The sequence below is a fragment of the Onychomys torridus genome, chromosome 22 (genome assembly GCF_903995425.1).
Source record: "Onychomys torridus chromosome 22, mOncTor1.1, whole genome shotgun sequence".
Lineage (NCBI taxonomy): Eukaryota > Metazoa > Chordata > Mammalia > Rodentia > Cricetidae > Onychomys > Onychomys torridus.
In genome coordinates this window covers 11483770-11510757 of record NC_050464.1, presented here as the reverse complement: position 1 = coordinate 11510757, position 26988 = coordinate 11483770, and the positions used below count along the sequence as shown (strand labels likewise).

At 51.1% G+C, this 26988-nt stretch overlaps 1 protein-coding gene across 1 annotated transcript in view; it reads right to left on the bottom strand.

Annotated features, from left to right (window-relative positions):
• Mad1l1 (mitotic arrest deficient 1 like 1) overlaps positions 1 to 26988 on the bottom strand; it is a 288272-nt gene that overhangs the window by 160303 nt on the left and 100981 nt on the right. The window contains exon 11 of the mRNA XM_036172339.1: positions 9460 to 9604. Coding sequence (XP_036028232.1) covers positions 9460 to 9604 — 145 coding nt within the window. The remainder of the gene's footprint in view (positions 1 to 9459; positions 9605 to 26988) is intronic.

The following is a 26988-nucleotide window of genomic DNA, read 5'->3' as shown; positions in this document are numbered from 1 at the left end:
CAGCACGTCGCCATGAAACCCACTGCATTCAAATCCACTGGAACCCAGAGGCAACTGAAATGTACCAGCAGATGAATGCTGGGTAAACTGCAGTCCACCAGTCTCTGCAATAGTAAGCAATGACTTTAAACTGTGCGGTCCAGCCAAGAAAAATGTGGAGGAATTTGAAGTCAGATTCCTAAGTGAAAGACACTGATCTGGGGGCTGAGGAGACAGACCAGTTGGTAAAGCGCTTGCTGCCCATTCAAGCTGGGTGTAGTTATGCACCTGTATCCATACTGCCAAGGAGGTGGAGGCAGGAGGATCCCTGGGACTCAGTGGCAGAAGCTCCAGGGTAATGAGAGACCCTGTCCCTAAAATCAGGGTGAAGAGCAATTGAAGAAGATGCAGAGGCTGCCCTTTGACCTCCACATGCACAAGAAATGCTCAATCCAGCAAAGACTGCTGGGTACTCACAACTCATGACCACACAGAGCCCAACATCCAGGCAGGAGTCCGCCTGGGCAGAGGGGCAAGAATCAGTGATGTAAAAAAGATGAGTGACTGAGCTATGAAAAACCTAGAGGAATCACAAGGATGCATTACCAGTATCACCAGTTATGGTGATATATTATGTACCCTAATAAACTCATCTGGGGAAACAGGGCAGGGCCAGCCACTAGATTAGACATAGAGGCCAGACAGTGGTGGCACGCACCCCTAATACTATCACTTGGGAGGCAGAGATCCGTCTGGATCTCTGTGAGTTCAAGGCCACACTGGGAAAAGAGTTAGGTATGGTGGCACACACCTTTAATCCCAACACTGGAGATCTCGTGTCTTTGCTTGGGAAGCACACACACCTTTAATCCCAGAAGTGACATGGCTGGGTGGAGAATGGTATATAAGGCGTGAGGAGACTAATAAACTAAACTAAGCAGCAGTTCAACTGAGACCCTCAAGGGTGAGGACTCAGAGGCTTTCAGTCTGAGGATTTGTGGAAACAGGATTGGCTGAGGAGCTGGAGAGATGAGGTTGGTGGTGGCTTGTTCTGTTTCTCTGCTCTTTCAGCTTTCACCCCAATATCTGGCTCCAGGTTTTCTATTAATAAAACCTTTAGCAATTGGTGTTACAAGCAGTCTAACAGGACGGTATGCTATCCAACAGGACACACAGGAAGGCACAGCCTGGGAGACAGTGAGGGCAGGGCTGCCGGACATCCAAAGCAGCAGTAGGAGGCAGAGATGACCAGATAGGCACAGAAGTATTCAGGGTGGAGAAAGCTCTCTGGGCCACCTGTAGTGTGGAAATCCTACACCCATCTAGCCTCACAGATGACACGCCTGTAGTGACCCTCACAGTGCAAGGTGTCTCCATACTAGAACACTGACCACAGTGGTGCATGGGACACAGACCTAAGAGTCAGCAGATGGGAGGCCATGCAGACAAAGGAAAGGGGTAACGTGCCAGCAATGTTTGGCTTGCTGCTCACTATTTGAAACCTAAAACTGGGGCTGGCGAGGTAGCTTAATGGGGTGATCTGAGTGAAACCCTCAGAACCCAATAAAGGTGGAAAGAGAGAACTCACAAGGTTGTCCTCTGGCCTCCATAGGTGCAGCATGCCATACTTGTGCCAGCGTGTACACACACACACACACACACACACACACACACACACACACACAATTAATAATAACAATAATGCTAAGACTGCTCTACTATGATACAGGTTAGCTGAGAAAAGTAAAACAATAAACATGATTCTGCTTTGACAGATGCTTTGAGCACCAGACTAAGCCAGGATGGGAACCAGGATTACAGGTATGGCAGACCACTCTGCATCCTGAAGGTCATGGGGCAAGGCAAGCGCAGATGGGGACAAGATGGCAGAGTCAGCCGCCCACGCTCACCCTGCAGCACAACCACTACAGGGGTGCTGCAGGAGAAGCTCGGTCACAGGCATACGGGACATTGTCTGTCATCACAACCAACAATCAAAAACCCCACGCATGTGTGGAGCACGGGCACTTCCTCCTCCATCATGCTCTTCGCCAGGCTGCACTGAGGGTAAGCAAAGTGTACCACAGGAGGCATCACCCAGGCCTGATCACACCCATCAGACAGAAGAAGAGAAAATAAAATCCAAGTCTCATCAGACACCATTAAAACCCACCAGACATGGCAGAAGAGATGGCTTGGGGGTTAAGAGCACTTCCTGTTCTTGGGAAGGACCCAAGATGACCTCCCAGCACCCATGTCAAAAGGCTCACAACTGCCTGTAACTCCAGCTCTGGGAGATCTGACACCTCTGGCCCCCTCAGATACTCCCATTCACATGTGTACACCGCCCCCGACAAAAACATAACTAAAAATAAGTCTTTCAAAAAGAGCACACAGCGTGAGTAGAAAACAGTCAGGGAGGAAAATCCAACCCTGTACAGATTTTTAGTGTAAAATCTATAAAACTTGCTGTGAAAAATTAAAGACCATCTCAGTAAATGAGGGATGGTTAATGCCACTTAACAACACTAAGATACGATTTCTCCCCAAATGATTCATGAGCTCACTGCAGTCTGAATTGTACCCCAGCAGTGTTTTGTGGGAGGTAACCAGCTGCACACATGGAGATGTAGGGACCTAAAGATCTGTAGGAGCACATGTTTTATTTATTTATCTATCCCGGGGATAGAAACCAGGCCTTATGCATGTCAGGCAAGCATTCTGCTTGAGCAATTTGTGTGTGTGTGTGTGTGTGTGTGTGTGTGTGTGTGTGTGTGTGTGTATGTGGGGTTGCCCGTGTATGAAAAGTACAAAACAAAATTTTTAAGACTTATTTTTATTTTATTTATTTATTTACTTCTGTGTGTATGTGTGTGCGTGCATGCATCTCCAGAGGTCAGAAAAGAATGATGGCCCCCTGGAGCTAGAATTACAGGCAGTTCCAGTATCCCAGGGAGGTTGTTAGACCTAAACCTGAGTCCTCTGGAAAACAGCAAGAGCTCTCCCTTCTCCCCCACCCTTTTTCTTTCTTTCTTTCTTTTCAAATGTATTTATTTATTGGGGGGAGATGACAACTTTGTCTGATCAGTTCTCATCTTTACCTTTTTGTGTGTCCCAGGGACTGAGGTCATCAGGCTTGAGAACAAGCATCTTTCCCCACTGGATCCCCTCGTCAGCCCACTTACCCAGCTTCTTACGTGGGTCTTGAGGGTCACACTCAAATCCTTGCCTTTACCTCTTTAGCCATTTCCCTAACTATCTCCCCCCAGCAATTATTCATGTTTTATTTTGCAGTGGGGTCTTGCTAGTTTGCTCAGAATGGCCTTGAACTCACTCTGTGGCTCACGCTGATCCAGAGCAGGTAGTCAGGCTCACAAGCCTGGGCCACTGCAGCTAAAGAATTGTAAACAACAACTGATTTGGAAGACTCCGTGGGTAGAAGTTCAGACTGAGCGACACTACAGACAGACAGAAGGAGCTGATGGTACAGATTCCACAGCAGCTAACTATGGACAGGCCAAAAGATGCTCCATCCATGAGCAGAGCCATTCAACAGCAGATCACGGAGGACAGAACAAGCCTGGGCACCTGTTTCATATCACACTCAGAACCCAATTCCAGACGCCTGTCAGACGCGAACATAAAAGGTAAAACCATAGACTGCTCGGAGGAAGCTGTGAGATCCCTTTAATATCGGCCTGACTTCAGTCGGTAGAGATACTTAATCAAGACGCCCAGAGTGCCGGCAGAAAGAGAAAATCGATACCCTGGACTGCAATTAAAATGAAAACCGTCTGTTCACCTGCGACACAGCAGCAGTGACAAGAGCGGAAAGGCATCCACAGGTGAAGAGGGTCCTGTCTCCCAGCCAGGGGTCATACCCAGAACCCAGAACTCCTGCTTCTCCCCAGGGAAAGTGGAGAGGCCAAAGAACTGGAGTGGTGGTGTGACTCTAGAGGATGAGGACGGCCCTGTGCTCCTGACAGCATGCACGCAACACCCTCACCTGGTCCTCGGGTGGCAGGTGGTCTGCCAACCCAAGGAAGCCCATGGTCACCCAAGGCCAGAGCTGTCAGTCACAGTACTCCCCGTGTTCAAGTAGATGCACAAAAGCAGCAATTCATTCGCATGGCAGAACACTGACATGCAATGGAAAAATCTAGCAACTTCAGGCCCACACAAGAGCAACACAAATCTCACTGAGGATAACAGAAACCAGACACAAAAAACAGGGCCCTGTGACGCCATTAATGTTAGTCCACAGCTGGGCACGCTCAAAGTCAGGAGGGGGGATCCCCTGGGAGTAAGGGGAGCACAGGGTCACCGGGGGCAGGTAGCAGCAGCCTGTCTCAGTCTTGCACTGCAATGTGCATGTGCAGCCTTCAGCACGAAACTTGCTGGGGAGGAGAAAAGCACATGGCAAGGCAAGGGCACAATGGCCGCAAGTGCCTGGTGCCATGTTCCAAAATACCCCACAGCACCAGCCATACTGGGGGAGGCCAAAGTGTGCCAGATGAAAATGGATGGACACATCATGGTATGTTCACCCCACGACCACACAAGAGGCTACTGAGTGAGGACAGACCTCCAAAGCATAATGCTGAGACAGAAGCAAAGAAGCCCCAGACACTGGACCAATAAAGCACACATGGGAAACTGAACAAGGACTACACACATACTGAACACACATAGTCACCTAAGAGCCCTACTATTTCCCTACACTGGTTAGCTGGGGAAGCAGCTCCTCACAGAGCTCTTGTTCCGTTTCCTCCCCAAGGAACCCCCCAGCTAGTTCACAGTCACTCTGCCTCTAGGACATCCTTCACAAGCATGTGCCATGAAGGAAAGGGTGTGAGGGCAGGGCAGAGGGGCCTGGAATCCCACCTGATTTATCATCTGTGCAGGTGAGCAGGAGGGGGCTGGTGACCCAGGGAGCCTCCACTGGTATTGGGGCTCATCTGCACACAGTGTCCTGCCCAGTGCCGCGCCTGGTAGGGAGGTCTCCAACAGAAAACTGGTGGTACATGTATAATAAACAAGAATGAGTGAACACCAATTTCCCATATTGTGTATGAATACAGGCGTGTGGCCTCTGACCCCATGACAATATTTCAGCAGGGAGAAACTCAAGTTGTTCTGAACCAAATACTAGGCAAGAAGGGCTGCATGAGCCTCTGCCTCAGCACCACACCCTAAGACATGGTGCCCATTTCCTGCCCACAGTCCTTCCAGGGCCATGAAAACCCACAAGTGCCTGTGGTCTCCACTTCTCCACAGGAGCAGTCTGTAAATCATACTGCAGGTTAGGAATGGAGGGCCTCAAGGTTGACCAGAATCCCTCCCGTCTGCTGGTAGCTCACAGGAGCACTAAAATATGGCAGGCACTGTGGACAAGCTGGCTACTGGCATCTGGAGAATGATGCCATGTTAGGTCCACTGCTATGGGTGGTACTTCATGGCACAATGCCAGCGTGCTCACGCTCCTGCCACAGCAGAGACCTTGAGACAGTGGGAACCTGAGGTCTGTGGAGAGGACATTTCACAGGAAGTAACAGCTCAGTCTCCCAGCAAGCATGAAGGACAGACAAGCCCTCACCTCCCAAGAAACTTCCTCCAAGACTGTGCTCACAACTATGCAGGCAGAGCAAGCAGGAAACACTCACCATCCAGAGCGCCCAGTCCAGGGCTGTGGAGTGGCTGGACTGGGAAACTGTTCGCTTTGCAAGCATGAAGACCTGAGTCAGAACCCAAGAATCCATATAAAAAACCAGATGCAATAGTTTGTGTTTGTAACCCTAGAGCTGGGGGGGCCGAGACAAGAGGCTCCCTTGGACTCGCCACCAAGTTAAGCCTATTTGGTAAGTTCCAGGCAAATGATAGCCTTTGTCTCAAAAGACAAGGGCTTCCAGGGTGAGGGCTCTCCACTGCCAAGCCTGACAATCTGTGTTGATCCTACATGGGAGGAGAGAACCAATTCCTACAAGTTGTCTTCTGATTTACACACACACACACACACACACACACACACACACACACACACACACACACGTGTCTAGGCCTACTAAAACAATTTGAGTGGTGCTAAGATAGGACACCACCATGAACTAAATATCCTCTGCAGCTACCATGTAACAATGACAGGACTGGTCAAAGGCCCAGCAAGCCATCCCTTTCTACACCTGCTTTCTAGTGACTGCTCCACTGGGGATTTGGGGGACCAAACAGGAAAAGTAGAAGGCTTTCTTTCACTAAAAAAATAAAATTTTGCTTACATTCTATAAATATGATTCTGCAACTATGGTGTAGAATATTAGTGCACACTGGAAATAGCGTGCCTCAAATAGGAAAATGGTTTGTGTTCACCAAGTGCCAGAAGCCAATTTTCAATTGCTTAAAATAGTCCTGATATTTTACCAAGGTAATTATACTCTTAGCTATCAGTAACAATTAACTCCTTAGACTAGAGCTGCTTAATAAAGGTCTCGAGACAAAACTGCGCATGTCAAGCACCATAAACTGAACCGGGAAGCAGGCAAAGAGGCCCTTGGAAGGGATGCCAAGGCAGAGTACCACAGCCAGTTCCAGGGCCATGCAGATGACAGACCCACATCCTCCCCTGGGGGGTGGGCTGGAGGTTCACAGAGGAATGGTCAGACAGAGGTGAGCAGTTCTGAGGCCTACCCAGCAGCTTTCATAGGGACGGTGAAGAGTGAACACTCCCCCACTGCAGGTAAGCTAGCCTAAAGTCCAAGATAGGCAGCTAGGCTCTTAGGAGGCAGGTACCAGCAAGAGTCATTATACCATGCCCATGAAATCACGTGACAATGCCCTTGGTGCCTCACCAGACCAGCCTAATGAATAGTTTCATCATGCCGGCTAGCTAGCAAGTCAAACTCCTGTATCCCAGGGTTAGGAAGGCAATGGGTATCGATCCTATCTTGGAGGGACAGCTGGTACAGAGAATCAGTCAGTGTTGGGTAATCAATAGCCACCTTCTCACTCACTCAGAGTGAGGCCAGTTTGAACCAGAAAGCCATCAGCATTTCCATCTTCAAGAGGAGTGGAAATTTCCTGACATGGGAGCACCTGGTGGAAACATCAAGGACACCCACTGGGACACTAGGCACAAGCTCCACAAGATCTGTTCAGGGCACCAGGAGAGCTCAACAGAGGCCACACTGCATCAGCTCTGTCGCCAGCAATCCTCACTGTCACCTAAGTCTCAAGCCTGAAACGAAGCCCCAACAGCCACCAAGTTCACACCAGCTCTGGTGACACAACACGGCCCACAACAGCCATGGGATAAACCCAACCGACAAAAAAATATCTCAACCACAGGAGCATACACATTTGGGAATGCCACAGAACTGAGTCCACAAATATACCCAGACCACATGGGTGCACACCTGTAGGAAGACTATGGACACATACCTAGATCATCAGATCACCGACTTCTCCAGAAAGCAGACAAAACAGCCGTGCCCCCAGGCCCCAGAGCAGTTTCTCCAAGGAGCCACAAAGCTGACAGGTGGACAAACTTCAGAAATCAAGAGACTGGGAGCTTCTCTACCAGGCTGGCTGGGATGGGCAAGGCAGGTTGGAAGCATGGAACAGGTATGTGCTGACTCAGTCTACCCCCTGGACAATTCACAGGCAGCTTTCTCTTCTGGGCCCACACTGCAGAGCCTCCCTAGGCAGGGACTTCACTGCTGGGCTTGCAGGATGCTTCAGATAGCTGCTGCAAAATGCCTGTTTGGAACTCCACAGTGCATGAGAAGGAGCCCAGAACCATCCCACTGAGTTGACTCTTGCAGCATCTGGGCAATGATTCTGAGATCATAGGGAGAAGTTAGCACTAACCTCTCTATCTTCACTACACAGGAAGTCTGGAGGTTCTGGGTCATAGAACACAAGCATGTTGCCCACTAAGAAAGTCACCAAGCAGATCCCCTCCCCACTCTCTGAGATTTCTCACAGCCAGCTCTGTCTTCTCATGCCGCCAGCACAGGGGCATCCTGCACCAGCCCTGTGGTGAGCTGCCCACGGGCCAGCAGACCAAGACATCCACCACCTTCCACCTCCATGTCTCTGCATATTGGCATCAACACTGGCTCTGTGACAGCCTTCTTCCCTGAACCATGGCTCTGTGGAGACAGGGCCAGCTCTCCTCACATGCTCTGGTAAACAGTAAATCCTCTGGGTCTTTGCTTAAGCCTCACCTCCGACAGCTCCTCCCATGTCAGTGAGTACAGCAGTGTTTGTCTTTGTCACGGCTGGTGAGTGTGTGGCTGCCTCTTTCCCAGTGCACTGTCAAGCCTGAGGGCCGTGACCACATATTCCCGTCACATGGGCTCCACACTGACAGGTGCTGGGCAGGAAAGGATGGTGTTGAGGCCCAGAAGAGGAGCCATGCCAACACACCAAGCATCTTCTCGGCCAAAAGACAATGCTGGGACTACACTGCTAGTTCCACCAGGACACTCTAGCCACCTCTCTTTCAGGGCCACCTGCAGGGACCCAGGGGCCTGAAGGGAGGGCTCAGCCCGTCCCCAACCCTGGGAAGAAGTGTTTGAGGCCAACACAAATGTCAGCTCTCCTGTTCCGAGACACTGGGGGATTGGCACGGGGCCGTCAGGGGTAGTTGGGAGACTGTAGTGGGAAGTGGGAGAACGGCTTGCTTTGTAGCGGCATCCTAACCTAGAGATACCGGGAGCAAAGAGTCAGGTTTCCAATGACACCCCCAAGCACAGAGCTGGCCACACATACCCGGGATCTTCTGGGTGCACCAACTTCTTAGGCCTCGTGCCTACACTCCATCATCAAGGTGAGGGTGGCCTCCACCCAGCAAGCTGGACTCGCTACTCTTATGTAGCCAGGGACAGATCCAATTTATCCTTACTTGTGCTCTGAAAGCCAAGAGTCCATTAGATGCTCTAAATAACACTCATTAGGAACTTTCATTCACACTGAAGACCTCAGTGTACCATGTAAGACATCTGAAAGCCTTTGGGTCTGAAGTCTGAGAGAGGCTGGGCATCAGGCAGAGCGCACCAGCCCAGGTCAGGAAGCACAGGGAAAGTGAATCTGGAGACTGGTTTTCATCTTGTCGTTTTGAGACAGTCAAGGCACAGAGGCCAAGCTGGCCTTCAATCCACACCACCCTTCCTGCATCTAGGATTATGGTTGTATGCCACCACTTTGGCTCTGAATGACTCTTTGTGCCATTCAAAAGACTGTCCTCAGATCTGGACTAAGAGCACATAGCCTAACTGCACTGTTCCACGACAGCCTGCTGCTGGGGAAGGCCTGCACTGTGCCTGGCCTGTGGTCTAGCGGATATGGGCTACCTGTGGAAGATGTGAGGAATGGACCACAGGCCAGAACATGCAGCTTCACAGAGGTCTCCATAAAGACAGGCAGTCAGAGAGAAAAGGCCAGGCATGGGTGTGGTGGAACCTGGCCACGCTGGGTGAACTGTACCTTGGTCAGCAGCACATTGCGCTTCTGGAGCCTTCGGGCCAGTGCCTCGTGTGTCTCCCTCTTCTTCCTCTCCTCCAGCAGCTGTGCACTGAGCTGCCGGACCTCATCCTGGAGCTGCTGCTGGGCCTTCTCCAGACCCCGGGCACTGCACAGAAGACAAGAGGGGAGAGCCATGAGGCCTGACATGCCCATCCCCCAGACTGGGGACACATCCTCCACTGTGCACCCCATAGGGCGTCCTAAAATAGAGCTGCACGTGCAAACACCTCTCTGCTGCCACCGTTTCCTCACTCCTGAATAGCTACTTAGTGCCTTTCAGGAGGTTCTGGATTTCAAAGACACCCAGGGTGATCCCAGAACACGGTGCTAGGGGAGGGAAGTGCAACTCCACACACAATGGGAAAGATTGTCAGCCACAGGCGCTTCAGGACGGCACTTCTGAATGAGCTAAATTGCCAGCGCAAGCACTTCCCATGTGAGTCACAGTCAGCACAGATGTGCAGCACGGGGGGTGGGGGGGGGGGGGGGTGCGGAGCATAGCCCCCACAGCACGCACTGGGCCTAAAGACTTTCTGAAGGAGAAAGTGCTGCCTCACGCTGGGTGCTAGGCATGCCCTGTGAAGACAGATGCCAGGACATACTCAGGCGATGAATTCTGACCTCCTCTATGTTCCCCTTCTCTGTGTCTGTATTTCTACAGTATAGAAGATTGAAGCCAGAGCTTCAGCATACTAAAAAGACATTTGTCACTGACCCATGCCCTCAGTCTCTCACTGGGAAGTTGTAGCCAGGTGCTCTACCGCTAAACCACACCCCAGCCCCTCACTGGGGGATTCTAGGCAGGGGCTCTACCACTGAGCCACACCCAGCCCCTCACTGGGGGATTCTAGGCAGGGGCTCTACCACTGAGCCACACTCCAGCCCCTCACTGGGGGATTCTAGGCAGGGGCTCTACCACTGAGCCACACCCCAGCCCCTCACTGGGGGATTCTAGGCAGGGGCTCTACCACTGAGCCACACCCCAGCCCCTCACTGGGGGATTCTAGGCAGGGGCTCTACCACTGAGCCACACCCCAGCCCCTCACTGGGGGATTCTAGGCAGGGGCTCTACCACTGAGCCACACCCCAGCCCCTCACTGGGGGATTCTAGGCAGGGGCTCTACCACTGAGCCACACCCCAGCCCCTCACTGGGGATTCTAGGCAGGGGCTCTACCACTGAGCCACACCCCAGCCCCTCACTGGGGGATTCTAGGCAGGGGCTCTACCACTGAGCCACACCCCAGCCCCCCACTGGGGGATTCTAGGCAGGGGCTCTACCACTGAGCCACACCCCAGCCCCTCACTGGGGGATTCTAGGCAGGGGCTCTACCACTGAGCCACACCCCAGCCCCTCACTGGGGGATTCTAGGCAGGGGCTCTACCACTGAGCCACACCCCAGCCCCTCACTGGATATTCTAGGCAGGTGCTCTACCACTGAGCCACATTCTCAGTCGTCTTTTTATTTTTTACTTTAAGACAGTATCTCACTAAGTTTCCAATGCTGAACTTGAGTTTGTAATCTTCTGCTTCAGTCTCCTGAGAAACCAGAGTGTGCCACCAAGCCTGGCTTCCCTTTACAATATATGCTTTCCTACTGCATTCCTGTGGCTTCCCTGGCTTGGTCACTGCCTCCCCTACACACACTGACTACACTACACTGACTAAAGAGGGCTGTCACCGCAACAGCCCTCTTTAGTCAGTTGTCTCTAGGAACTTCAGAGCCCCAGGTCTCTGGACTGAGGCCTCTAAGGGCAGTTGGCCACGCCTAGGCTGACCTAAAGCATCTTGGCAAAGACCCTCAGATAATAAATACCCTTGCTACCTCTCCATCCCCCACCCCCACCCAGTCCCACAGCTGCCCGGAGCAGCCTTTGTTGCCACTGGTCCTCCACAGGACACGGCAAGCCACAGAAGAGCAAGGGTAAGGATCTCATCAAATCCCAAATGGTGCACTGTCATGTGCTCTGGGCTCCATCCCATCCTTACGACTGCACAGGGCCACAGCAGAGAGAACCAGAGCGGAGGACAGGGGTGGTCAAGGAAGGACCAACCATCCCCACCACCAAGACGGCACACTGCAGACTGTGTGTGCTGTCAACAGCAGAGACCCTTTTCCAAACAGAGCTCTGAATAAACTCTCAGAAACTGGAACCTGGGGGCTGAGGAGGGGGAGCAGTTGGCAGACACTTGCTTTACAGACACGAGCACCTGACTTTAGATCACCAGCACCCACACAATGAGATATGTGTGGTGGTAAACACCTGTAAGCCAGCTTGCAGGCCAGTTCTCTAGATTACTTGATCATGTCCCAGGACAATGAAGGACCCTGGCTCAAGCCAAAGGTGAATAGTGAGTGCCTAAGGACTGACACTGGAGGTTATCCTCCGACCTCCACATATGTGCCCTGCATGTGAGAACCCACACAAAGACAGGCAAGCAGGCAGGTGTACACACACACACACACACACACACACACACACACACACACACACACACACACACACCCCTAATCCATAAGCAAGGCATCAGGTCAGGATTCTGTTATCAGATGACATCTGCAACACTCATGCAAAGTGACCATGACCAGAACATTGCAGCTATTTTGAAAATGTACAAACTGGGGGGTGGGGCCTGCAAGAGACACCTGCAACTCAGATCACTCCTGCATCCAATTATTTTTGTTTGCTTTGATTACACCATTTCAAGAAAACCTGAATACACAAGGGCAGCAGATAACGCTTCTGTCAGGTGGACACCCCTGCAAATATGTCTATTTCACATCTGAGTGAATATAGGGGTTTGCAAATGATAACTTAGTAAAATCATTTAAACAAACTGAAGTCTAATTTGAAAGTGAATTAATGTCACACACTTATGAAACTTCAGCAGGGGCCTATGATGCACTTGGTCCTCCTGCAGAGTGTCCAAGGGAACCCTGCTCTGGACCATCAACAGAACCACAGAAAATATTGCCAACCAAGTGACTCCAAGGACACTGGCTCAGCTTCAGTTGTGCAATCTCAGGAAGCCTCGTGCTGACCCCTCGTCCCACTGAGAAGCAGCCGGCTGCCACCTGCACCCTGGGTGCATCACAACCCCAAATGTAAAGCAATAGCTAATATTCATAGGAAACAGACATATAAAGAGGCTATTTTGAGTTCCAGTTCAATTGAAAACTATTCATAGACCAATTTAATAATCAAGGACTGTGAAATCGACTCTTGAATCGTTGAATTCAGGTGGGGAGGTTCACAAGCGCCTTAAATCACTGCTCCAAAGTGGGTAATTTAATTAGAATGGCAGCATTCGCTCTGCTACTTAAAAGCCAAGCACACAAATACAGACACATGGTAATGCAACTTTTTGGGTGACAGGGCCCACAGGCAGGGTGGGACTGGGGGTTTGAGACCACTCTGAGAAGCTGTCTCCAGCATGTGGTTCAGGGGAGTCTTAGAGAAGACTTCCAAATCCAAGGCTGGAACTTGGGGACAGCATTCCCCCCATAGCTCCCCAGGGTCTTGTCCACACAGAACAGATGCAAACAACCCCAAGGCCGCGCCAGGACAGCCATTTTGCCGAGACTGAGGACCAGGGCTCGGTGTAATGGAACCTGGCAGCAGGGATGAACACCAGGAAATCTGCCTCCGGTCTGAGCCAGCTACCCACTCTGCAGCTAGGCTCTGCTACCTAAGAAGGCAAAGACACAGTTACACAATCTCAATCCTGTACCTAGGTCACAGTGTGGAACACCACACCCACTGTAAGCCATGTACAGAGATGTGTGCATCATGGCTCCATGGGAGAGGGTGGGGTCTCAAGGGTGCGGGCAGGACCTGAATTGTGAAATTTCAGATTATAAAGAAAACTCTTGTTTCTCCTTCCACACAGCACTCCTTCCCAAGAAGAAAAGATTTCCCTCAGGAATATTAAGTGTGTGACCCAAGGCCCCATAGATGCTAGGTAGACACTCTACCACAGATCTACAGCCTCAGTCCACAGCCCTCATCATTCTCATACCCTCCTCCCCTGCAGAAGGACCCTCTGTGCTCGCCCGTGCACACCAGCGGTCCATGTCAGGATGTCTTCCTCAATCTCTCTCTACTTTATTCACTTTATTTTTTGAGACAGGGTCTCTCACTGAACCTGTAGCTCACCGTTTTGACCAGGCTAGCTAGGAAATGGGGCCCTAGAATCTGACTGTCTCTGCCTAACTCAGGTACACCACTGTGCCCTGCTCTACGTGGGCTCTGGGAACCCGAATTCAGGTCCTCATGGTCATATAGGAGGTGCTTTACTCAATGAGCCATCTCCCCAGTCCCTGTACTCTCCCTTATTAGCAAAGCACGTTCCATTTGCTGTGGAGGGCAAAACCAGATGTCAGAGGAATGCATGGTCCTATAGACAGGCAGGACTACGGACCAGCAGGCCATAAGGCCAGTTCCCAAGGCACAACCCGTTCCCAGGTTCCTAGGCTGTAAATTGCAGGTGAGAACATGGCAGAGAGAGGGCACTCCAGAGCACCATTTGCAGAACTTCAGTGAAGCCCTGAGCACCAAGATCAACAGGCTGGGATCCTGGATGCTCTGCCCACACACACCTGGTGCAAGGCTCACTAGCCTAAGGTGCTGCTAAACAGGCATAAACAACCAACCGGTGACTGCAGGGAGAGGAAGAGCTCACACACACAGGAAACAGCAATGCCTTCTGAGACTGCAGGACCAGGACCTGGGTGGAGAGAGTGCACTGGCAGGGGCTGGTGTTTGAGTGCAGCAGACATCATAGACCTGATTCGGATGGTGTGCTGGAGGAAGGGTATGTGGAAAGAAGCAGATGCGGAGCCCTCAGACCTGCTCGCTCTTCAGGCACCTGCCGCAGGCTAACTAGGTGCCAAACTAGGTGCAGCCAGTGTGGCCAACATGGGCTGCAGGTCCAAGCACCACAGAGCTGAGCCACTGTTGCCTAAGTGAGGATGGCAGAGAGCAACACCAGTGATGGAAGGAGTGCTTTGGTCCATGCTGAGGTGGATGGAAGGAACTAAAGCCTGCAGGCACAGAAGATGTGTGTGGGACACTCAAGACAGAGGACCAATGGCTCTTACATCCAGTGTACGCTCACTCTGTGTTCAAATGGGAGCCTGCTACGGGGCTCAGAGTCCTTGGCTAGGAGGCAGTGAGGCAGTGAGGAACTGAGGAACAAGAGCAGGGAGAAAACCCCTCAACAGGAAGGAAGAAAGGGACTCAGAAGCCCTTCCACTTGCTCCTTGGGCTACAGAGTTGAGTGAGAGGCAGGATGGTCTCCGATGGGCAAGGGTCTAGAAATACTGGATCCTGCTTAGAAATGGAAAGCAGTGTGGTAGCAGGAGAATGCTCCCCATTCAGGAGCCAGGTCCATGGAAGGGACAGACTGGCAAGCTCCTGGGCAGGACCCATGGAGAGGACATGGACCTACAGACAAAACCAGCACAGCAGTACAGGGGTGCAAGACAATGTCCAAACAGGCTCTGGACGCTCACTTACAGCCCGGCTTCTCAAGCCATGTCTACCAGACACCTAGGCATGCCAAAATACAGAGATGCAGGGCTCCTCAAGTTGACATGGACCTCAAGCTGAAAGGGGACCTCTGCCACTGTGACCATGGGGCCCTATGAGAGCCTCAACAGCTGGAAGAGTTTGAGCCACCTCATCCTAACACAGATCCTCATCAGTTCCTAGGGTTGCTGGTTCTCTCCTTCCCTCCCTTCACCCCCAGGGAGGTTCTCCATTCAACTCGAGCCTTTCTCCCAAGGAAGAGACAAGAAAGCTCATAAAAAATTAAAGCTCTCGCTCCACGGCGCACTGAACTCTGAGGGCAGCGGCATTTCCACGAACCTCTGGGACTTCAGAGCGAAGCTCTTGGTGCTTCAAGGAGAAGCTGAGCGTGTTTATCGATCGCTGCCTTTCTGAGGCACGTCTGCTGAGAGAGTGAGTCCAAGCCTTTGAGAGCCATCTTTGGATGTGGCGGGCCACTGCCGCTCACTTTCATGTGAGCTTCATCAGAAACCCAGGCCTAAGAATACCTACTTTCAAGGAACTAGGCAAGGCCAGGAGACATTGCAGAGCAGCAGGGGACATTTTAACAACCTTCTCCAAGACACCAAGACCATGCATGCTCTTTCAGCTCTTCCTGGCCTGACCTAGCGTTTCAAAGCCCTGGGGCCCCTGGGTTCCTCAGCTTGAACCCAGCACCCACACTCATGAAGCAAGCAAAGCGTGCCTGCATCACCAGACTCTGTGGGGCCCCAAACACTGTGGCACCATAGAGCAGTTCTGAGAAGAGCCATGCTTAGTGCCCAGCTGAGAGAAAGGCCACGTACCAAGTCACGGTATGTCATACACATCATGTGGTGAGTTGTCATGTGCTGCTGAGCTCCCCAAGAAGCTGGCTCTGGCAGCAGGGTTGGGCCCTCCCTCGCCTCAGAGCATGTCTATCTGCAAGTACCTTTGAGACCTCTTGCCTGGGCTGGCCTACCTAGCCCTGTGACAACAGAGCAGTTCAAGGGCAAAAATGTCACAACCTTGAAAACAGCTGGAACCATTTCCACACAAGTCAACGGTGTTTATCCCATCAAAGTGCCTGCAGAGGGGGAGAAAAGCTCCAAGTTCAGCCACGGGCAGCTCAGCCATGGGGAAAAAGCTCAATGGGGAGCTCCAGCTGCCTCAGCTTCCCCTAACTGGTGTCTGCTGGATGTTATAATACTCTCAATTGGATAATGTTTGTTATCTAGCTATACATTATCTATTACTTGCTTTTTTTTAAAAAAACATCGGCTTGCTATATACTTAATAAAGTCACTCATTCAAAAACCACACTGCATAGAACGCAGTACTGGAGCGCCGCCTGGTGCAGAAACACAGAGTGTGTTCATGTGTCTCCACAGTCATGGACAAACCCAGGTTCTAAGTGAAAAAACAAAACAAACAAAACCCACAAACAACTGAGGGCTGGTGATGCAGCTCAGTCGGCAGAATGTTCCCTGGCATGCCCAAAGTCCTGGGCTCCCCAGCACTGCAAACACAGGTGTGGCGGTGACAACCTGGGATCCTAGCACTGACAAAATGGACACAGGAAGTCAGAATCCAGATCATCCTCGGCTATGTAGCAAATTCAAGGGGAGCCTAGGCTACATGAGATCCTATCTAAAAAAATAAGAAGCTGGATGGTGGCGGTGCATACCTTTAAAACCCTCTGGAGGCAGAGGCAGGTAGATCTCTTGAGTTGGAGGCCAACCTTGTCTAGAGTGAGTTCCAGGACAGCCTGGGCTACACAGATAAGAACATCTTTGAGGTATGGCATCTCTGTGGAGGACTGAAGGTCACTGTGAAGCCCTAATCCCCTACATGCTGGTGTTGGGAGGAGCCTGGACAGGCAGGGGAGAGCTCTCGGGTTGGGATGAGAAGCCTTGGATGAGCCCCTTAGGAGCTGACACCAAGCGGAACAGCAGTCCTCCTCAGACACCCACCCACCAGCACTAGACCCTCACTCCCCTGACTCCAGAACCACAGGAAGACAAGACTGCAATTTGGGGGTCCTGACTACAGCAGAGCTGGGACAGGAGCCCAGACTCACTGGGATAACTCCTGTTCTGTCACACTTAAGGACAAGTGTCACACAGAGGGCCACCTCACAGCCTTTCTAGAGACAGCCCAAAGCAGTCAGATGACATACATGAATAGCAGTGGTTTCCTGCGGGTTATGATAATGGAACTCCCAGGTGCGTGGTGGGTTTTTTTGTAATTCATCTCTTTCATGAGGTTAAGAAAACACTAGTAAAATTTTATTCAAACCCTCCAGCACCTTTATTCTTGGAGGGCTGAGGAGCGCAGATCAGAACCTGCTAACACAAATGATTTCTAACCTTGGGCTTTGTGAATGAGTCAATGCTGCTGAATCACCTCTGTGAACCACCGTGTCTGCACCAGGAGAACTGGATGCTTGCCCTCCCTGGCCTCTGGGCATGATGACTGGCACAGCCTGCAGCGCTGACCCAAGAAATCCAGGTCAGGGGGAGCTAAGCCATCGCCAGGTATCTACAGGTCCCTGGTCACCACTCCTATGTCAAGGGGAAATGTGCAAGAGTGCAGGTCCCCACAGCTGAGGCCTCTGGGCAGGGCCTGCTGAGATGCAGTCATCTATGGCCCCTACCCCATGTGCACAGAGCAGAAATGGATCAGCATGCCCCTGCTTCCTCCTAGCCCCTTGGGAAGTCTCTAGAAGCTGAAAGAAAATTCCAGAAATCTGATTGTACAGTGAATGAAGAATTAACAGGGACCACCCAGAGGCAGGATGGGCTAGAGCTACAGCCCCAGAAATGGATGGCCAGCAGAGGGCCAGCTGATCAGCCAATAGATCAGCCCTACAGTCCGTATCAGGCCCCATTCATAGGCCCAAGAAAGGGCCAGCCATGCTATCAGGGCAAGCCCTGACAGAGCCAGAGGGTGTCAAGCGAGCAGCTACCCACCAGACAGTGAACATCATGATGTAGAATAGCATGCTGCTCTCCAACTGTGTGAGATCACGGGCCCTGTCTGCCAACAGAGCTTTGTGACAAGGATACTCACATACACACAGACACACAGAAGGGAGAGCGAGGGTGCTGGGGAGCCCTTCTGAGGAGAGGCTAGAGGAGCAGACACAGAGGAGAAAGAGGTGGGACTTTACAAAAGACCAACAGAAGGAAAGCGACTGGAGACCTTGCACTCAGGGCCACCCTAGGTGGGAGGCTGATGGGTAGGAATCTCACAACAGGCTAAGTTACCACTGAGGAGGACCCTCCAAACAGCATGGCTGTCCACCAGACTCCAGGTGACTCAGGTTTATTTCTAGTAGGCGTGGCCTTAGGGGGGAAAAGCCAACAGATGAAGAGCTACTTATGTAACAGAAGGTGTGGAAGAAATATGTCCAAGTTAGTCAGATCTCCCTACCACATATGCGCGCACAGCCAGGGATGTAGTAGGGCCATCCTGCATCTCTTTGGATGTCACATCCTTTGTGGCCACTGCTTGTCTATTCCTAACTACCTCCTAGAAAGGTATTCCGTTTCTACAAGACTTTCAACAAAGAACAAAGACCCCAGCACCAAGTACAGAGTACTTACAAGCACTACCAGCAGCAGGGCGAAGCGGTCACACCTATATTACTGAGTCTGCAGACAGAGCTAGGATGTCCTGTACTGGCCCTGCTGCTGGCAGGATGCTCCTGGCATACTCTGGGGAGGTCTCTGATGGTCCCTAAGGGCACTGAGATGTGAAACAAGCCTCAAGGAGGCCATGTTGGCATGTCTAGCCTGAGCCAAGAGGTTGCTCTGGAATTTTCTGGAGAGGCAAGGATCAGAAATACAGGAGGTAACAAGTGCCAACCCTACCCAGTCATCTGCGGTGGGGCAGTCTGCAAACTCACAAAGAGTCAACGTTTCCCCAGCACCTTTGACAGCAGGGCTCAGCATGGCACTAGCTCATGTATTCTACATCAATTCCATTTCTTCAAAACCTCCAAGCATTATTATACATTTTTTGGCACTCACTCACCCCACCCCACCCTACACACACCCCCAAAAAAATCACAAAACTACCAAATTGTAGAGACAAACTAGGAAATGGGGGGAAGAGATTTAAGGAATTACCAACCAAAGGCCCAGCCGAGGAAACAGAGGAAGAAGCCACCTGGTCTCTGGTCACTGGGCACCCAGCCTCTGATGAGGTTATTCCTAACATCTCATCAATTCAATCACCAAATTCAATGTGCATTCCCAGATAAACAGAGGCCACCAGTAAATACTCTCATCTGACCTTGAAATGTGAGAAGGAAAATCTGCTCTCACAATTTCAATTTGCTCCCGACCATAAAGAATAATCCAATTTGACTGATCAGTTACCAACCTACAACCTCCCAGGTGGGGCAGAACCCCTGCAGGCCGCTGAGTCTCAGCTGATGGTGCAGAGAAAGGAGGGCAGGTCACCCAACTTTTGAGATAGAGGATGTAAAGAGAAAATTTCGGCAGCTAGAGGGCTGGAGACCTCACTGCACAGCACAGCTCTTGGCTGTTGACTCACAAGGCCCTTGGTACTCTCTGTGGCACTGAAAAAGGCTATAAAAAACCCAAAGTTAGAAATGGCTAAGCAGGCCGGGCTGTCGTGGCGCGCGCCTGTAATCCCAGCACTCGGGAGGCAGAGACAGGTGGATCTCTGTGAGTTCGAGGCCAGCCTGGGCTACAGAGCTAATCCAGGACAGGCTCCAAAGCTACAGAGAAACCTGTCTCAAGAAAAACCAACCAACCAAACCAAAACCAAAACCAAAACAAAACAACAACAACAAAAGAATGGCTAAGTAGGGGGTAGTGCTCTTGCAGATGATCTAAGTTCCGTCCCCAGCACCATAACAGACTGCTCTCAGCTGCCTGTGACTTTCCAGGGCTCTCCAGGAGATCCCTCCACCGCCCTCCTCTGGCCTCCACGGGCACCTGCACTCAGTCACTCATACTCCCCCCCCCCTACAGTAAAAACTAATACAATCCTTCAAAAGGCCAGAGAAGCTGTGGCTGACACAGGTGTGAGTTGGGCGAGGACAGCACTCTCACACACGTCACTTCCGCCTTAACATGACTGGAGAAGAATTGGGTGCAGTGGCCTTTAGGAGAGTGGTGCAAACCGTGGCCAAGCTCGGCAGGAGCTCAGCCCAAACCCCTGCTCTTCCTTTTGTGCCTACACTTCAGCACACAGCCTTCCCTCTCTTTGCATACAGTCTGCTGGGTCACAGCCACACACAGCATTGGCTGTTCTGTGGCTGCTTTCCTCTGACAGATAGGCTGACAAGCAGACACCTTGCTCTTCCACGCCCTTCACAGAGATGGGCTGCTGACCACTGGCCTCCACCAATAATTCACTTTTGAAACTCAGGAGAATTAAAACACAAATGCACTCTCATACCCACAGACCCACTGACGACCTAGCTTAACCCTGCTTGGCTCCTTGGCATGTACCAACAGCTTCAGAAGTTCCTGTGGGCCTGATCCAGCCACAGGCTCTGCAGATGCACGATTCCAACCAAATGCAACACCCGCTGCCAGCCTGGGGGTGAGGCTCCACTCAATGCTAGAGCAACTGCGTGGCATATACCAGGCCCTGACACTATCCACAGACGATAGGTAGGTCGGTAGATGCATGATAGAAATATAGATAATAGATGAATGGATGGGGCGGGAGGACAGACAGACGGAAGTAATAGATCACCCCTAGTTCCCTTCACACCTGGGACCGACCTCCTTATAAGAAAACCAACGAGGACAGGAAAGATACTCAGTGGTTAAAAGGGTTTCCCGCTCTTACAGGGTGCCTGGGTTGAGATCCCAGCAACACATAGTGCTGTTCACAAACTGCTTTAAGTTCCCATTCTAGGAGACCTCATGCCTACCTCTAGGCTCCTGCATGTTATGTAGTGCTCAGATACATACATATACTCAAGCACAGATACAAACACATAAATTTTAAAAATAATAAATCAAAAAAAAAAAAAAAAAAAAAAAAAAGAGCCAGGGGTTGGTGGCACACATCTTTAATCCCAGAACTCAGGAGGCCGAGGCAGATAGATCTCTGTGAGTTCGAGGCCAGCCCCATCCACAGAGCAAGTTCTGGGACAGCCAGGGCCACACAGATAAATGGAGAAACCCAGTCTTGAAAAAACCAGAAAGGAACAAACGAAGAAAGAAAGAAACCAAGAAAGGGAAGGAAGAAAGGGAGGAAGGGAGGGAGGGAGGGAGGAATCCTGATGAGCTTCTAGGAAGTCCACTTCTGCACGTCAACAGGACTCAGAGCAACCCTGGGCCCTGCTCACGTCCACTGCCAGCACACTGAGGAGCAGCAGGAATCACACTGAGGACTGCCCCTCACTTCTACAAAGGCCTGGGGGAATAGGGGGACTCATTTCTTCCAAAAGCACTCCAGGCATCCTTCTAAGGAGGGCAGTGTCTTTACCCTGTTCCAACAACAGACACAGATGCTCACCCCTTCACACTGCTCCCATGGGGACATCGTTCCCAGGTGCTGTGGCTGGAATGTGAGCTACACCTCAGGGTGGCTAAGTGCTTGGCTGTCTCCACACTCTCCCATACCCTAGTCTTCTGAAATACAGACTCTATGTCCTCTTCTGAACCCACACTCTGAGAAATTAGATGCAGGGGGATGGGAGAAACCCCAGTCTGAGAGGGAGAGAAAAGGAAGAGAGGGAGGGAGGGCACAATGGAGCCCCCATGAAGGACTGAAGAGCAGCAGGAAAGAGAGGGTCTCTAGTGGGTCCTGTGGCTCCTGAAAGACAAGACCACTGGGTACTGTAAGGCAGGGTCTCTGCACCGAGCTCCTCTAGATCCCCAGCTCTGATGAAGTCCACCAAGTTCTCCTCACCTTCCAAAGGCACCATCTCCCGTCACCAGCTCACTCTATCTGTGCCACCATTTGTGCCACCAAGTCTCGGGGGTAGGTGAGGGGTGCTCCGGGGAGAAGAACTTGTACAGGCTGAAGGAGGAACAGGGATAGAGATGGGCCTGCCTGGAACTGAGGGAACTCCTCAACTCTTACCTAAGGCGAGCAGCCTCTCCTACCAGGCTGGCTGGGCTACCCCTGTGCCAGCAGCATGGAGGCCTCTCTCCCTCCTTCCCTCCCTCTTGGCAGCAGCCCAGGCCTCCTTGGTGCACCTCTCCAGTCACCACATAACCAGGGGCCAATGGAGCCCTGGGAAATCACATCCACAATGGCCCCAGACTCCAACAACATAGGACACGCATGGGGAGGTGGGGAAGCACAGAATCCTGCCACAGCCTAGAAATGGCCTGTGTCACACAAGGATGCATGGGTTGGCAGCTGGGGGTCAGGTGCAGTGTGGAGAGACCTTCAGGAGGTGGGCTAGTAGGAATCTTTCAGGAGAAACCACCCTCACAGGGGACTGTAACACTGCTCTCTCTCTCTCTTCTTGGCTTCTGGCATAAATGGTCTTTCTTCACCCAATAATGCATGCCATCACCAGAGACTCAAAACCATGTAGCTGTGGCCAACTGTGTGCTGCAACCTCCAAAACTGAGCCAAATAACCTTTTTCTTTGTAATATAACCTGCCTCGGGTACTTTACTATACTGACAGATGGCTGTAAATGTACATATAAAGAAGAGAATGTGGACCATGGACCAATGTGAAAAAATATGAATGATTGTGTGCCTACCTTTCATGTAAGTGTGTATATGTGTAACCCAGGAAGTGAGAAGGCCCAGGAGAGCTTGACTGAAGTGCTTATAAACACAGTGACTTTAGCTACCACCCTGGAGGTCATTCAAAGCACAGAACTGAACCTCACCTCCCAGTCCATTACTGTGTCTAAGGTGCAGGTCACAATGCATGACCAGGCCAAGGATCCTGAGGGGTGAGGAGCTGGGTGTGGGCCTAATTGAGATTGTGAGTCAAATCAGACAAGCGTTTAGGAGATGAGACAGAATAATCTCAGCAACGTCTCTCTCTCTCTTTGGAATCACCAGGCAGCCCAATTAGCAGTTCTGATGCTGAGGTTCCTGGTGTAGCACGGTCGATAGCAGCCCGCTGGCCAGCATGGCCTGAGTACCCACACCAGACGCACCATCAATCGACACCTGGGCTCCATTATAATCCCTGCAGCTGCCTTGGTGGTGCCTGATTAATAAAACCCATTCTAGTGTTTATTCTTCCATTGATTTCCCTGTCCTCGGCCCGAAGCCCAAAGTCAATAACCGGTTGGGTGAGGCAACTTCTCTGGGCCTCTGCTGTCTCCCCATGGGCAAGAAGCATCATCTGCCCCTGTCAATCATCTGTCTTGGCACAAGGACCACTGAGGGGCAGAGCCATCTAAGCACGCATGGGACGTCAGGCTTAAATGCTGTCACTTGATTAATAAAGAGACATCTCCAAAGCGTTCCCCAGGCTGAGAAGTGTAGCCAAGAGGAGAAAATGAGTTTGAGACTCCCCAGTGTCCTGTCTGTCCACCACTCTGTTGAGGGCTGGGGATGGGCTGGCACTTGCTGACCGATGGCTATGTCAACATGGCCACTCTTTTATTAATCTCACTTCCTCTCCTCCTAGGCTTGGGCTTGGAGAGTTGACACTTGGCTTGAGAAATGCCAGCTCTAAGCAGTTTATTTCCTCTTGAACTTTCAGAGCTGACTAAGACAGAAATGACCTTTAAAAGGCAGGGTGAGAGCTTGTCGGGCCTGGCGGGCTTCTCTTCTACGTACACAATGTGAGAGAGCCGTAGGTTCCGCCAGCGGGATTGGTGACCCTGGGCTCCGAAGGGAGGCATCACGACAGGTGGGTTGGAAGAACAGGTCCAAGGCTGGGTGATGGTCAGGAGCCTCCAAACACACATGGGCCCCAGAGTGGAGGCTGGAGAGGCTTGGTGTCAACAAGGGCCAAGCAGCACACGGAGAGTTGGAACCTGGCCCACATCACCGGTCGGTAGCTGGCAGGTCATACATAAAGAAGGCTATCTACTCTAATCTTTTCAGGGAAGCCAACTGAGTAGAAGCCAGGCTGTTCCCAGCACCCTGTAGGGGCTCCGTTCCAGCCTTCCATCAGTTCCATGGGTCACTTTTCCAGGGTTTCCAGGGAATCTGCTGATTATGGTTTGGCACTAAGTATTCTCTGCCCCTGGGACTCTGCAGTGCCCTTAGTGCTGGTGAAGGCTGTGACCCAGAGCCAAGAGTGAGGGTTGAATAAGAAAGGCAGAAAGCCCTAGGAAAGGGAGCAGGCTTGCCTGGAAGAAGAGTCACCAGGAGGTCGTTAAGAAATCAAGTCCCCGTTGAGGATTTAGCTCAGTGGTAGAGTGTTTGCCTAGCAAGCACAAGGCCCTGGGTTCGATCCTCAGCTAAAAAAAAAAAAAAAAAAAAGAAAAAGAAAAAAAGAAAAAAGAAAAAAAAAGAAAGCAAGTCCCGATCCCTGTCAGCAGTGGACATCCCCACTGGAAGGAGACAGCATGGCCCAAAGGGCCCCGGCTTGATGAGGGTTCACAACAGAGCAACCATGCACATGGCTCCAGAAGAGGCTGTGTAGACAAGAGCCCTTATCTGGGGCAGAGAACTCAATAGCCCTGGCCAGCCTCTACTCCTGGCAAGGACCACAGGCAGAAACTTCAGCCTCAGAGCAGTCAACTGGTGTCAGAGGCAGCCTGAGAATTAGTCTGGAAGTAGGCCGTCTCCACATGGACCTACACTAAGGTCACTATCCTCCTGAAGCAAGTGAACAGCAGGCCACCCGTGCCCCCCAAATGGTGAGTCTATGGTAACAGAGCTGGATGCAGGCAGTTGTGAGTATTTGGAAAATTGGAAGGTTTGTGTTCTGAAGGTCTATGGAAGACACCAGAGGGCAGTTGCAAGATACAGGTCTGAGTGACCCTGCAGACAATCACAGCTATACAAAGTACATCTCCAGCAACAGAGAGGCCTGTGACCTTCGAGCACTAGTGGAGTTCTGCAGGGCGAGGAGCTAGGGGCGGGGGTGGGGGTGCTCAGGGCTGTATGGTGTGGCCAGCTGCTGAGTGAGGCTTCCATGGTGCTCCTGCATTCTTCCACACCCCGGCCTGGACAGAGCAGAGAGTTGCTGGGTGGCTGTCGCTGAACAGATTCCCTCACCAGGCCCATCTGCTGAGCATAGATTAGAGGCAGGAAATGCAGCTCAGAGAGCAGGAGCCAGAAAACACATTTCCTGAGCCATTGTGTGACTCCACCGCTCTTGGCGGTGCCACTCAATCAGCAATGCGCAGCGAGTTTAATAACTTTCTTAGAAGACACTGAGAACTGACCTCAGACCTTTGAATATCTACTCCCCAAACTTCCATCCTGGCACCTAGAGCTCTGGAGGCCCAGGGCTGCCCTTGCAGGCTGGAGATCATAGTTAATACAGGGCAGAGGGAAGGTGTAATGTACAGTACACTGTAAACTACCATGTGCTGTTTGAGCTACTGAAAGCTGGATCTGGAAGTGGGACTACCTTCCCCACTTCAGACCCAAGCAGGACATCTCCAAGCATCCTCTAAGACCCCTTGCCCTGGCACCAGCTGTCCTTCCTGGCTTTGAAATGGAGAGACAGAGAACAATAAAACAGCCCAAGAGTAGAAACATCATCACATTCTTGAGAACAACCAGGAGCTGAACCACTTCCAACAGACATTACTATTATGTATCCCATGGCATAAAAGTGCCTGCAATGGAAATCCTTGTCATTTTATCCACATTCCTCCTCCTTCTGTATTTACCTCCCTTCCCCCCCTCTTCTCCCACTTTCCCCTATCGCTCCCCAACCCCAGGAATCAAGCAAGTATTACAACCACACAGCTGACCAAACAGACTGCAAACTAAAACTAATCAGAAGAAAAAGAGGGATGCTTCATTCTAATCAAGGGAAGAATTTTCATTTGCAAGTGGTTATCAATTGGAAATAGCTTCTGGGTTCAGGATGGAGGCATGTGTCCCCTTCTTTCAGCTCTAGGCTTTTCTCTAGGTCTGAGCAGACCAGTGCAGGCCCTGGCACAATCCTTTAGCTCCAGCTCTCAAAGGGCAAAAGCAATCAGATCACTATGGGTTTGAGTCTGGTCTACATAGCAAGTTCCAGGACAGCCAAGGCAACATAGTGAGATTTTTGTCTCAAAAACAAAAATCAATTTTTATTTTTTCCCTTTTTTATTTTATTGAAAATAGATCATTTTCTCATATAATATATATTCTGATTATAGTTTCCCCTCCTCCTACTCCTCCCAGATCCTCTCAACCTCTCCTCCCCTCTGGATCCACTCCTTTTCCTCTCTCTCGTTAGAAAAGAACAGGCTTCTAAAAGATAATAACAAAACATGACAAAATAAAATATAAGATGAAGTTAAAACAAAAACAAAAACGCCTGCAGGGAGAGGAAGCCAGAAGCTCTTCACAGAAGAAAGCTCCACTGAAACTCTGACCGCCTCAACTTTCCCAGTCTGTCTGCGATTTGAAGTATTTCTTCTGCGCTCTCCAGCAAGATACGCCAGCCGTATCTGGGGGATGATCGAAGTGCCTGGTGTGATGGTCGTTTGCTTTCTGTCTGCTACTTGCTATTTTGTCTTTTACTTTTGCTGGCTACACGCTTAATACAGTCATTTATTCACAACTGAAAATGAGGGCTGGAGAGCGGGCTCAGAGGTGAAGAGCACTGGCTGCTCTTGCAGAGAGGACCTGAGTTCAGTTCCCAGCACCCACATAGTGGCTCACAACCATCTGTAACGTCAGATCCAGAGGATTCAATGCCTCTTCTGACCTCTGTGGGCTTTTGAACATATGTGGTATACATAATACACTGGGGCACACATACATACACATAAAATAAGTATTTTTTAAATACTGAAAATGTGGCTCTCACGTCATTTTCCGGACACTACAGAACAAAAAGGCATGGCCATCACCAACACTTCTGAAGAT